The following is a 12,168-nucleotide window of genomic DNA, read 5'->3' as shown; positions in this document are numbered from 1 at the left end:
ATCAAAAAATAAATATTGGTAGGGTGATAACATTTATTTATGTGCAACATAAAGTAGAACAAACAAAAACGCAACAATAATAATAATACTCGTAGACAGTAAATAAATAAAATTAAAATTAGGCGTACAAAACTTAAAAACCAATCTCAAATGAAAAACTCCTGATGACGTATCCAGAATAATTGCATCAAATAGACAGTGTCGATGTGATCCGTTATCTTTTTTGCTATCAAATCTTTTACCTCATCCTGCCCCTCCTTGGCGGCAATATGCAGCGCCGTGTACATATCCTTGGTGGTGGCATCCACTTGGGCGCCATGCTGCAGCAGCAACATGACAATATCCACATTGCCCAAGCGCGAGGCAATATGCAGCGGCGTCTGCTGCTCGCGAGCACGTGCATCCACCTGGGCGCCATTGCGTAGTAATATGCGAATAATGTCCGTCTGTTGATGAAAAACAAATAAAACAAAGAATTAGTTGTGTTTTTAAATTCAAAAAAGATTACAGAGCGTTAAACACTCTTCTAACATAATTCTGTTCGCTGCAGTGCTTAAAATATGCTATCGAAACTGTTATCGAGCACGATCTGCACTGCTTGAACAGCTGCAAATGCATATCGATTCTAACTGCAATTCTGATCTGCAATGTTAATAACAGTGCCCGGCTCTAACACTGATGCTGCATATCGATTCTAGATTTTATCGATGCCTAAGTGCAAAAGTTCTTGTCGCGCAAAAACATTTGTGGCGTGTAATAAAAATAAAATAAAAGTGTAAATCGCTGATTTTAACTAATTGTGTTTACATTTTCTATTATTATAGACTAAATATCATCGATTGATAATGAATGCAAGTGTGTATAAGTGCAATTTATATATTTTCAACAACTCACCTGATTGGCGCGTGCCGCCAAATGTAGTGGAGTCTCACCCCGGACAGTGGGGACATCTGGACTGGCATCGTGTTGTAGCAAATAGATGACAATGTTCATGCAACCCATAAAGGCGGCCACATGAAGCGGAGTCAAGCCACTTTCTGTGGTGGCGCTAATGCTGGCGCCATGTCTAAGCAGCAGCTCCACCACCTTGAGGCGATTCTTCTTGCAAGCGATGTGCAAAGGCGTGAAACCATTAAGAGCGCGTGCATTGGCATCCGCATTGCGATCTAGCAGCAGCTTGGCCACGCGCACGTGTCCACAATGAGCAGCCACATGCAGCGCCGTCAAATAATCCACAGTGACCTCATCCACGGGAGCACGATGATAGAGCAAAATGCGAGCAGCATCCACATGTTCACCCTGGGCGGCCATATGCAAAGGAGCTAGACCGTTCTTAGTCTTGGCGCTAATAGGAGCACCGCGCTCTAGCAGCATGTCCACCACCTGCTCGTGGCCTGAGCGTGCGGCGCAGTGCAGCGGTGTGAGTCCATCGCGAGTCTTGGCCTCAATGTTGCCGCCCTTCTCAAGCAGCAGCGAAACCATGTTGGTCTTGCCCCACTTGGCGGCCACGTGCAACGGGCTGATGTTGTGCTTGGCCGAGTAGTTGACATCGGCGCCTTTCTGGATAAGCAAATTAGCAATATTCTGATTGCCATAATGCGAAGCAATGTGCAGTGGTGTAAATCCGGACTTGGAGGTAACATCGGGATTGTGATCATTCTGTAAGTAGCATAAAGTATATGTAAAGATTATAAAGTTAATGCCCGATTTCTTGCTTAGTTTGCACTTACATCGAGTAAAAGCGTAGCTGCCTTGACATCATCTTTCTTGGCAGCTATATGCAGCGCTGGCAGACGCACCTTGCCACGCGTATCGCTCTCAAGCAGCACAGCGACTACCTTATCGTGTCCCTGCTGCATGGCCACAGCCAAAGGAGTGAAGCCGTCCTCAGTAGCCAAGCTCTGATTGGCACCGTTGGACAGCAAGAGACGCACCACAGCATCGTGATTCTCCTGCGCAGCCATATAAAGCGGAGTGAAGCCATTCTGCGATTGCACATTGACTGAGGCATTGTGCTCCAGTAGCAGCTTTACCACCTCCTCTTGTCCAGCCAGCGAGGCAATATGCAGCGCCGTATTGCCTTTCTTTGTGGCGCTGTCCACAATGGCGCCGCGACGCAGCAGCTCGGAAACAACGTGTATGTGTCCATCCTTGGAGGCCAAATGCAAAGCATTTAAACCATTCTGCAAGCCAGCAAATTTGACTGTTAGTTGTATGATTAAGTTGTAGTTTATAGAATACTTACAGCATTGCTGGTATTAATGTCTATATTGTTTTTTAGATGCTCCAGCACACGCTCGAGATTGCCAGCGCGTGCGGCACGTAGGAAGGATGTGTTGCCATCGCCCTAAAAACGGATAAATGGAAGAAATTTAGTCTACAATTGATAAACTGAAGAAATTTAGTCTACCATTGGGGTATGTAAAACCTTAAAAGTTATCTCTTGAAATTATTACTTCTATAAACCCGCCAATCTAAGTTAAAGACCCATTTTTACCATAAGATTGCTTCAAATCAGTTAAAGTCCCCTAAAGCAAATTACAGCTATAACTTTTTTTTATTTTAATCTCAGCTGCTTATATTATTTAATGCCTCAAATACAATTAGAAAGGCAGAAATCTCAAACGAAAATCAGTCGAACTTATGGCAATCAACATTTAGCTTCAATTATTTTTAAAATCAAAATTAAACCCACAAAGAAGCGTTATTAGGCTTATTCAATTCATTCAATATTTTATTACATTTTACTCAGTACTTTAAGCTTGCTGAATTCACGAATGATGTGAACAGTTCAGTTAATTATAGAAGCCAATTAATACTAATTGCTTGCTGAACTTTAAGGATTTCAATGGCAGGATTATATTTAGTTATCTATTGAATTATTCAGAGAAAGAGACTTGAACTTCCCTATTGATTTATTTGCTTTTGTTGTGTCCCATCTATAAAAAGTTTTCGCTGTAACAATATATAGACAATAAATTGACAGGTGCGTATCGCATATAGGAATCAGTTCAAGTTGAACGCATTTACGTCAGCACTTGGCCTCAGGGTCAAACGAAAGTTGCGTGTCAGCTGTGTGTTTATCAAATAAGCTTAACACTGTTTTGGTAGCCAGGGGGGCTACGTTGCCATAGATCGTTGCTAGGAGGAGCATATGCTAATGAGCTCGAAAGCCACGTTGCGCAACTGATAAACGACGTAGTCAAAGCTAACAAAGGTACAAGTTCAACTGGCCGGCTAAAGGGAGCAGCCGCGCAGCATGGTCAAGGCAAGGGGTCAACGTCGCGTCGGCGGGTGCTTAATGCGCAGCTGTAATTTATACACAGAGCAGAGCAAACCAACCAGTCAGCCAGCCAACCAAGTAAGCTTAACAGCTGCCTTGCTTGCTTTTTTTTTTGTTACTGTCGTTGCCTGCCACCCACAATTTGTTTATGTTTTACTTTTATTTTTGGCATGCTTCGGTGAGCAGGAAATTCGATGTCGAAAATGACGTCATGTTGTGGCGCTGGAAAATGCAACTGGAAGTCGGCAAAATTATTGCAAAAGCAAAGAGTTCTCTGCGCTCACGGGAAAGGCGACAAAATGACCGCAGACTCGACTCGACTCGATTTGACTGGAGAGCCCAAAGGCTTTTGTTGCAAGTGGGCGTGTGTCTCTGTGTGGGCGAAGGCTCGTCTGTTTAAGCAAATAAGGAAGTTTAACTGGCGCTATTCATGGCGTAGCCTAAGCGCAAAAAAATAAAGCCAGCATGGGTTTGGTGACTGCTTCCTTGTTTGCACAGCTTGATGAGCCGTGTATGGCTGAGTGTTTGCTAAAAGTTCAAAGGTGTCCATTGTGTAACAAGCTCAAGTTGTTACAAATTGTGTGCTGTGTGTGCTTGAAACGGCGATTAAAGCCTTGAAGTGTATATTGCTATGAACTTGTCGCCCCAAGTGGACAACATGATTGCCCCCTCAACAAGCTCAAGAGCGCAGCGCACCAGCGCAACAAATGTGATTTATATAGCTGGAGACTATATAGTCAAACCATTTGTCAGGATATGTGTGACTCATAATTATAGATTTTCTGTAACTTGCCGTGCGGCGCAAAATGTCGCATGTCATCATTAAATTTAACCTAAATCTCTCGCCGCCAGTTGTACGTGCAACACGCACCAAAGCGCTGAAGTACCACACCCAGTTCTGCTGCTTCTTCTTCTGCTTCGACTGCTATGCACCCACTCACATAACTAAGCTTATGCATAGAGCTGTCAATCAGTCTTAAACAATAAGCATTTAGTTATGAATAGATCTCTTTCTGTCCCTGCAACAGCAACGCCCCGTTTTTAAATTAAATTCTACAGAACTATAGAAAAATCAATACTTAACTACTATTCAACAAAATGGCTGCTTAGCCTTTAGCCCCAACTACAATGCATAGAAAAAGTGCAAACTGGTTTTTTTAATTGCTTTTTGCTGCATTTAAATCAAAAATTTTCCTGTCCAGACACTGAAAAATCAATAAAGTGCAAAATGGACGCCAGCCATGTTGGCGTTTTCACACACACACACAGTCTGTGCCAAAAGTTAACGCAACACAACTTCATACATATTTTGTTATAAGAAAAGTTTTCATTTACCTGTGCTCCATTTTCAGTAACCATTTTGTTTTTGGGCAATTAATACTTTTGGAATTTATTACAAAAACTAGTATAGAGAATTTTCATAAGCGTAGTAGCTCTCTAAACTCGCGTATTTTCTTCACTGCTTAGTCATACATATTATTTTTTCACTTCAACTTGACTTTTGCTTAGGCGGCGTTAAAGAAATTTAATAAGATTTCAATAAATTTGCTTGCTTGAATATTAAATGCACTCTTTATCGATTTTTCCTAAGGACCTTTTTTTATGTAAGAAGTGCAAGGGTGTGTGTGTGCTTCATATGCTGTGCGTGTGTACGTGTACGTGTATGAGTAACTGTAACTGTGTAACTTTGGGATGCCTTCTTAGCTCTGGTTTCAACCAACACACACACTCACACATACACTCAAACTCTCACACACACTCTCAAAAGACAGACACAGACAGTCTCAGGCTATACTGAGAGCAGCGTTTACTAATTTTTGTGCTACCGTTTGCTTCAATGTTCAACTCCAGACTGGATACGACTTGGCCCAGCAGCGAGCAACGTCCTAGGCGTATCGTGGTTGAATTTTTGTCGGCATTATACGCCACCCAGGATTTTTCGAAAAGGACCTGCGCACTTGCCGCTTCCAATACTTGGAAGTCTTATCCGCCCCCCCTTCAATGACAAATGCTGCGTCTGCGCCACCAGCCGAGGGAGGGTGTGTTTCCATTGGAAGCGGAAGCCAAATGCCGCCCGCTCGACACGTGCGTTTCGCTCTTTTTGTTTTGTTGACATTTGCGAACAGCATAAAATTCATTTGAAATAGAGCAGGGATTTTTTTAAATAATGCACAAACACTTCTCAAAAGAATGCAACCCTCAATATTAATGTTTTTATGGCTTTTTATATTTATATAGGTTGGAAATCGTCTTAAAGTAGAGCTGATTGTATCAAATTTTAGATATTATAAAGTTTACGCTTTGTTTACTTTCAATAACCGAATCCCAATAGAGCAACCCCTCGTAATATTTATACTTAAATATCTTAATATCAACACATACGCTTGAGAACGCTTTATATGAAACATGATAACTTTGCTAGCTATAGACAGCTTCAATTACCAGATAAATACTGCATAGTTTTAGTTCAGCTAATTAGTCTCTTGGTCATTTAGCCTGGCACACCCCAAAAGCGTTTACCAAGTAATTTAAGCAAATGCCATAAGCATTAACGCCCATGCCTAGTGCAACACAATAGCCAAACTAACTAACAAGGCATTAAAATAATTAGTTAAGCAAACATAAGCAGCAGGACTAGGTTCAACTTATACACATGCAAGCAGGTTCTACCCTCAAAGTAGTTAGACTAGTGTTTATAAAGCGTAAACAAGCCCAACAATGACTGCAGCACACAATCCACAGTTGGTTGGTGGGCGTTTGTCTAGGGGGTTGACAGTTCGAATTAAGGGTGGGTTGGGTGGCCAAGTGTCGCGCAGTCGCCGCACAATTCACTGGATTTTTGTTTACTTCCCGTTTCGAAGTTCGAAAAATCACACACCCCTAATACGAAAAACGAAATTCACCAACATTGCCCTTTAAGATGCGTCAACGTCACGTTTAGCCAACTAATGTAAGCCAAGACACAATTTCTGCCAATGCCATTAATTTTCTTTCGCTGCTGCTACTGCTGCTGCTGTTGCTTTTGTTTGTCAGCAAATTAGTCGATCAAAGTGAAGCCAACCCCCAAAGCCAAAACCCAACCCTAAGCGCTCGCTTGCATAAAATTGCATTTCAAATTACAACGTGACCCGCGCAAATTGTGTGTGTTGGTGTGTGTGTGTTTGCATCAGATTGCGCCAGCAACTGTGCCACATGCAGTCGTAACAAATGTGGCAAGGTGCAACGGCAAGCGGCAACGCCACATTTGGTATTTAATTAATGAGCTACTTTTGCTTACAGTTTGGGGTTGTCTTCAAGCTGCAATTGTGGCCCAAACGATTGGGCTAAAGGGTTTTTGGGGGTTGCACACAATATTGATATGCCTCAAAATTAAATGGCAACTTTGCATGTCAGCTGCTACTATAAAATAAATAAAACTCCAGAACTTGTAAAAAAGAAAATGGTGCTAGATAGCTTAATTATAGTGTAAATAAAGTTTTAGAAACTTGATAAACTCACTAATGACATTTTGAGTTGAGTTAGCTAAGCAAATTGTACATATATGTAAATTATTAATCAAAGCTGCGTTAACTAACTAGCAATTGGCATTTAGAAATCACAACAAACAATAGAGAAGATTTAAATTTTAATGCAGTAAACAGTTAGGCTCTGTGTAGTTGATTATTTATTTAACTGAGTTTAGTTTAGTAAATTAGCAACAATAGCTAAGCTTTATGTTTTGAATATTCTTGTTTGCTCTTACTTTATATTTGACGTAGAATATTTCGCAGTCGGCCTTAGCTTGTTTTTAAAATATTTCGTTGTCGTGTTTATTTATGCCCAATGTGCCTGCAATAGGCCTAAACATGCTATATAAAATTACCAAATGCCAAGAGGCAAACACCGAAAACCCTCAAGTAAAAACACCAGGCTAATTGCTCAGAACTTTGATGACCTTAAAAAACGCACCATAAAATGCGATGACACGCCAACGGCAAAAAGGTGGCGTCGAGTTTGTTTAATGCCCAGTGGGCTGTGCACACAAGTGAGTTCACTGCCCCGCCAAGCACACACAATATATATTCATATATATATATATGCATAAATTGTGTCTGGGCAGTCTGGTTGTTATATAGTTTGCATTAGCTAGACGTGAATTATATAAAGAAAAGCAACTGCAACTTACGCCCAAACTTTGCAGCGAGGGAAAACGTTTCTTTAGTGTTTCCATGTGCAGCTAATCCTCAAGCAAATCATATGCTATATACGATATAGGCAACTATAGGCGCCGACCAGACAATGCGCGATTTTTGAGTTGTTTTCGAAATTACAAACGCGCTGAGACTGATGTGAGCAACAAAGAGAACATTTTGCCAAATTGGTTATTTTTAAAAGAAATACGAACGAAACACAGCAGACCAAACATTTGATAGAAAGAGCTTTTCGACTCGTATGTGGGGTGGGGTGTGAGGGCTGGGTGCCTAATGCTATGAATGCGTGAGAGGTAAAGGGGGAGGCGGTGGTTGTTTGCTTGGGGTTTATGGTTGGCGTACAATTTAAAGCTTTTTAATAAACTGTAAACGATGCCTTGGAGACGTTTGCTGCTTCTGCTGCTGCTGCTGCTGACGCCACAGAGTCGTCATCCATGTTTGTTAATGTGCCGCTACCGCGCAGCAAGGACAGACGCTGGCTATGAGGCTATGACTCATGTGGACTTTCAAGGATTACGATTGCGTCATCCGAAGATGCGCAAACTAGCATCAGAGTGAGCTCATTGCTGTACAGAAGTGTACGCCCCATTAGAGATCCCTTAAGTCTGTGGCCACACTCACCGCACTCTGATGTCCTGTAGGGCAGTGCTCATGCTTGTCAGGATGCTTGTTGTTGGAACCGACGCCGCCGCCATGTTGAAATGCCAGCTCATGCTGATGCTGAAAGTAATCGTAGTGTCCAACGTGCTCCGCTGGCGGAGATGCCAACTGCGCTATGGGACTTTGGACTTTGCTGGATTTGCCATGAGACTTTTTGTTGCTGTGATGCGGATGCGACTGCTGCGGATGCTGCTGCTGCGAATGATGCTGTTGCTGCTGCTGCTGATGCTGCTGCTGTGAGCTATGATGAGCTGCTGCTGAGCCATGAGGATGTTGTTGTTGGTGGTGCTGCTGTTGTTGTTGTTGTTGCGAATGATGGTGATGATGATGATTGTGTGCCGTTGGTGGCGATGGCATGTTGTGGCCACTATGTGGCAAATGCGACGTATGCTGCATGCCTACCTGATGACCATGATGGTGCGGCACATGACCTTGCGACGCCTCCATCAGCGTTGGCTGTATATGAGTCACAAACTGTGCCATGTTTGGGACACTTAAAAATCACTTCACTTGCACTTTGCACTCTACACTTGTTTGATTAAGGCTTAGATAATCAATCTGATAGGCTTTTCACCCATATGAGCTAACTTATATGTATACTAAAAAATATACACACACTCACTCACACACACACACACATACACACTGTGTGCTGTGCAATTGGACGCGATATAGGAAACTTGGATGCCCAAATGTCGACGGAAATGTTTTGCTTTGCGCGTGGACAACCTTTACGCAGGAGCAATGTCAAATGACTGGCCTAGCCAAGCCACAGACTGCTGCCAAGCTATCCCAGTTTATGCAGAGACCACACCACCACCTCGTCCTCGCTCCCAGGCCCAGGCACTTCAACTTCGTTGGCCACGGCTTCGGCTGTCTTTCGTTTTGCACGGTATTTTCTTTTTTAACTCGCCACGGGGGGTGGCTCCAACCGAAAGCTTTAACCGTACCCAAAAATGTTATGCGCCCGCTGATAAGAGATGCTGCCCCAAACTGTGCTCACCCACCAAATAAACACTTTTGATTTATTTATAAATTTCCAACGGTGTCACACACTCAACTGCGCCGTGACACTGGAGCGCCCTCAATTCGGAAATACATTTATTTATTTATATACAAAAGCGTTAGCAAAATTGTAGCCAAAAGTATGCTTCACTAAATTTAAAATGCCTGCATTCGTTAATTGGGCAAAGCTTTCGTGTAAGCTTTTAGCCATCAAAAGCTTCTGCTGCTTACTGCCTTGTTCCTTTTTGCTACTTGGGATCTCCTTTAAGGGCTTTGTCTTGACTGTGTCAAGGGCTTGCTACAGTTTGCAATTATTTATACACGCTAATTGCAATTAAAGCTCAGCTCAGTACTTCTTAGACAACATCGCACAGTGGTGTGCAATATTTTTAATGCCAATTGCCACTCCGAATTGTTTATGAATTTGTCAATTCAAATCAAAAAACAACACATACAATGCAATTATCAATACACAGCATTATTAGAATAATTAAAAACTATAGTTTAGTAATGATTAAACCAAAAATCGTTAAATTGTTGCTAGTTTATTTTTATTATTGAAACAAAGTTGCATATTATAGATTTGTCGTTAAATATCAACAGCAATTAAAAATGCACTATACTAATTACATTTACTTATAAGTGCATTTTTTAAATCAAACGTAACGTTTACTAAGCAATTCGCTCTTCAGCATACTCTCTTAAACACACGCTCTTTAATTCTCGCCATCTCGAACTTTTACTTCGAGCAATTGAGCGCAACTCGAACATCGAACCGCTTGCTCGCCCCGGTATGTTGCTGCACTGCTCGCACGATCATTGCCGATTAGACTCTCCAACTTACTTGTTGCTTATTGCTTATGCTGAACGGCAAACGAGTGAGCGAAGCGACCCAATTAAGACCAAACTCTAGACAGTGAAACTACAAGAAATTTGTGCAAATTGTCTACGTCATGGCGTTTTTAAATAAGGTATTTGCATAAAACTATTATTAATAAATAAATATATGTGTAAAGTGTTGTGAAAACTTTTGCGTTGCCCAACTGTTGAGCACCCACACATACAAATGTCTTATAGGCAGACATTTTGTATTAATATTTAAGCTAATACTATATAGATTATGATGCTTATCAACGCGTCTCTGTCTATTTTGTACTTTGCCCCCGTTGTACATTGCACTTGTAAATCGCAATTTAATCAAGTTTGTCTGTGGAATTTTGTAATCAATTTTGTTGATTTGTGTTTTTCTTGTAGCTTGCGGCACCTGCACTGCGTCAACTGGTGGCCAGCCGTTCCTATGCTGCCGTCTCACAAGTGTCACCCACTGGCACCTCCTTTGCGCTGACTGAGGAGCAGCAACAGTTCCAGGAACTGGCGCGCAAGTTTACGCGTGAGGAGATCATTCCAGTGGCTGCGCAATACGACAAAACCGGCGAGTATCCATGGCCCATTGTCAAGAAGGCCTGGGAGCTGGGCTTGATGAACAATCACATACCCGCCGACATTGGTGGCTTGGATTTGGATGTGTTCACAACCTGTCTGACAGCTGAGGAGCTGGCCTATGGCTGCACTGGCATTATGACGGCCTTGGAAGCGAGCAGCTTGGGTGTAAGTAGATCTAACACTTGCCTAAACTTAGATTAACATTTGATCTTCTTGGACAACAGCAAACTCCTGTGATACTCTCCGGCAACAAGGAGCAGAAGAAAAAGTACTTGGGTCGTCTGCTCGAGGAACCGCTCGTGGCTGCTTATGGCGTTACTGAACCCGGCGCAGGCTCCGACGTCAACGGCATCAAGACGCGCGCCGAGAAGAAGGGCGACGAGTACATTATCAACGGTCAAAAGATGTGGATCACCAATGGCGGCGTAGCCAACTGGTATTTCGTGCTGGCACGCACCAATCCCGATCCCAAGTGCCCCGCCAGCAAGGCTTTCACCGGCTTTATTGTTGAGCGCGACACACCCGGACTAACGCCAGGCCGCAAGGAGATGAACATGGGTCAGCGTGCTTCGGATACACGTGGCATTACCTTTGAGGATGTGCGTGTGCCAAAGGAGAACGTGCTGGTTGCCGAGGGCGCTGGCTTTAAGATTGCCATGGGCACCTTCGACAAAACCCGCCCACCAGTTGCCGCCGGCGCTGTTGGCTTGGCCCAGCGGTGCATGGACGAGGCCCTGAAGTATTCGCTGGAGCGCAAGACATTCGGTGTGCCCATTGCTCATCATCAGGCAGTGCAGTTTATGCTGGCTGACATGGCCATTGGTGTAGAGACCTCGCGTCTGGCATGGCGCATGTCCGCTTGGGAGATCGACCAGGGACGCCGCAACAGCTATTATGCCTCGATTGCCAAGTGCCATGCGGCCGATATGGCCAACAAAATTGCCTCCGATGCTGTGCAAATCTTCGGCGGCAATGGCTTTAACAGCGAGTATCCTGTGGAGAAACTGATGCGTGATGCCAAGATCTATCAGATCTATGAGGGCACCTCCCAGATTCAGCGTCTCATCATCTCAAGGAATATGTTCGAGGCAGCCAAGGGCAAGAGTACGTAAGAGTACGCATAGATAAGTCTGGTTACAAAAACAACAACACAATCCTCACAAGAGAACGTTTTTAATAAAAATATGTTAAGTTACTTAAAATGTGAATGTGAAAATAGAATAGTCCAAAAGTCCATGTAGAGCAAAGTGATTTGGCAACTCATTGCAACTAATTAAAGCCCCAACATTTTAATCGCCCACTGATAAGATACGGTGCCTTTCGCTGTACTATTTATAATCTCCCCTGACCTAAATAGAGTAGTCTCTCGATATAAGACTATTGCCTTTTGCCGGGAGATTTTAAGTGTACCGCTGCAGTTCTTAACATGTCAAAGGACATCCAGATAGTCCTTGTGGTTTCAGCGCTATGCTTAATTTGCTTTCTAAGAACGGTCTTTAATTATCTCCTGCTCCTTACTTATCCTTTGATTCACAAAAGGACCTTCATTTTCGTGCTTCTGGGTCCCAAATCTATCGATCTGCATTT

General features: G+C 43.0%; 2 protein-coding genes across 11 annotated transcripts in view; one reads left to right on the top strand and one right to left on the bottom strand.

The window, feature by feature from the left end:
* Positions 1-8,631, bottom strand: part of LOC108600005 (ankyrin-3) — a 42,770-nt gene extending 34,139 nt beyond the window's left edge. For 5 of the 10 annotated variants that reach the window (XM_033293854.1, XM_033293847.1, XM_033293850.1 and 2 more), the window contains exons 1-5: positions 8,095-8,631; positions 2,246-2,347; positions 1,731-2,183; positions 895-1,659; positions 243-446 (exon numbers count right to left, since the gene is read on the bottom strand). In XM_033293854.1, coding sequence (XP_033149745.1) covers positions 243-446; positions 895-1,659; positions 1,731-2,183; positions 2,246-2,347; positions 8,095-8,616 — 2,046 coding nt within the window. In that variant the 5' untranslated portion in view covers positions 8,617-8,631. Of the gene's footprint in view, positions 1-242; positions 447-894; positions 1,660-1,730; positions 2,184-2,245; positions 2,348-4,618; positions 4,749-7,448; positions 7,592-8,094 lie in introns of those variants that run through there. The other 5 variants (XM_033293851.1, XM_017987153.2, XM_033293848.1 and 2 more) reach the window with 4 other exon arrangements.
* Positions 8,632-9,980: 1,349 nt separating this feature from the next.
* LOC108599937 (probable medium-chain specific acyl-CoA dehydrogenase, mitochondrial) lies at positions 9,981-11,885 on the top strand. Its single transcript, XM_017987158.2, has 3 exons — positions 9,981-10,109; positions 10,393-10,746; positions 10,806-11,885. Exons 1-3 carry the CDS (start codon positions 10,092-10,094, stop codon positions 11,691-11,693), a joined length of 1,260 nt encoding a protein of 419 aa, XP_017842647.1. The 5' UTR covers positions 9,981-10,091; the 3' UTR covers positions 11,694-11,885.
* Positions 11,886-12,168: the final 283 nt, after the last annotated feature.

This window comes from Drosophila busckii, chromosome 3L (genome assembly GCF_011750605.1).
Source record: "Drosophila busckii strain San Diego stock center, stock number 13000-0081.31 chromosome 3L, ASM1175060v1, whole genome shotgun sequence".
Lineage (NCBI taxonomy): Eukaryota > Metazoa > Arthropoda > Insecta > Diptera > Drosophilidae > Drosophila > Drosophila busckii.
Note: the sequence above shows the minus strand (reverse complement) of the source record. Positions and strands in the feature narration are given on the sequence as shown.

Excerpts from the sequence above, each read along its gene's own strand:
- LOC108599937 (XM_017987158.2), top strand. Across the intron at positions 10,747-10,805 it reads TGGAAGCGAGCAGCTTGGGT|CAAACTCCTGTGATACTCTC; the intron begins GTAAGTAGATCT and ends CTTGGACAACAG.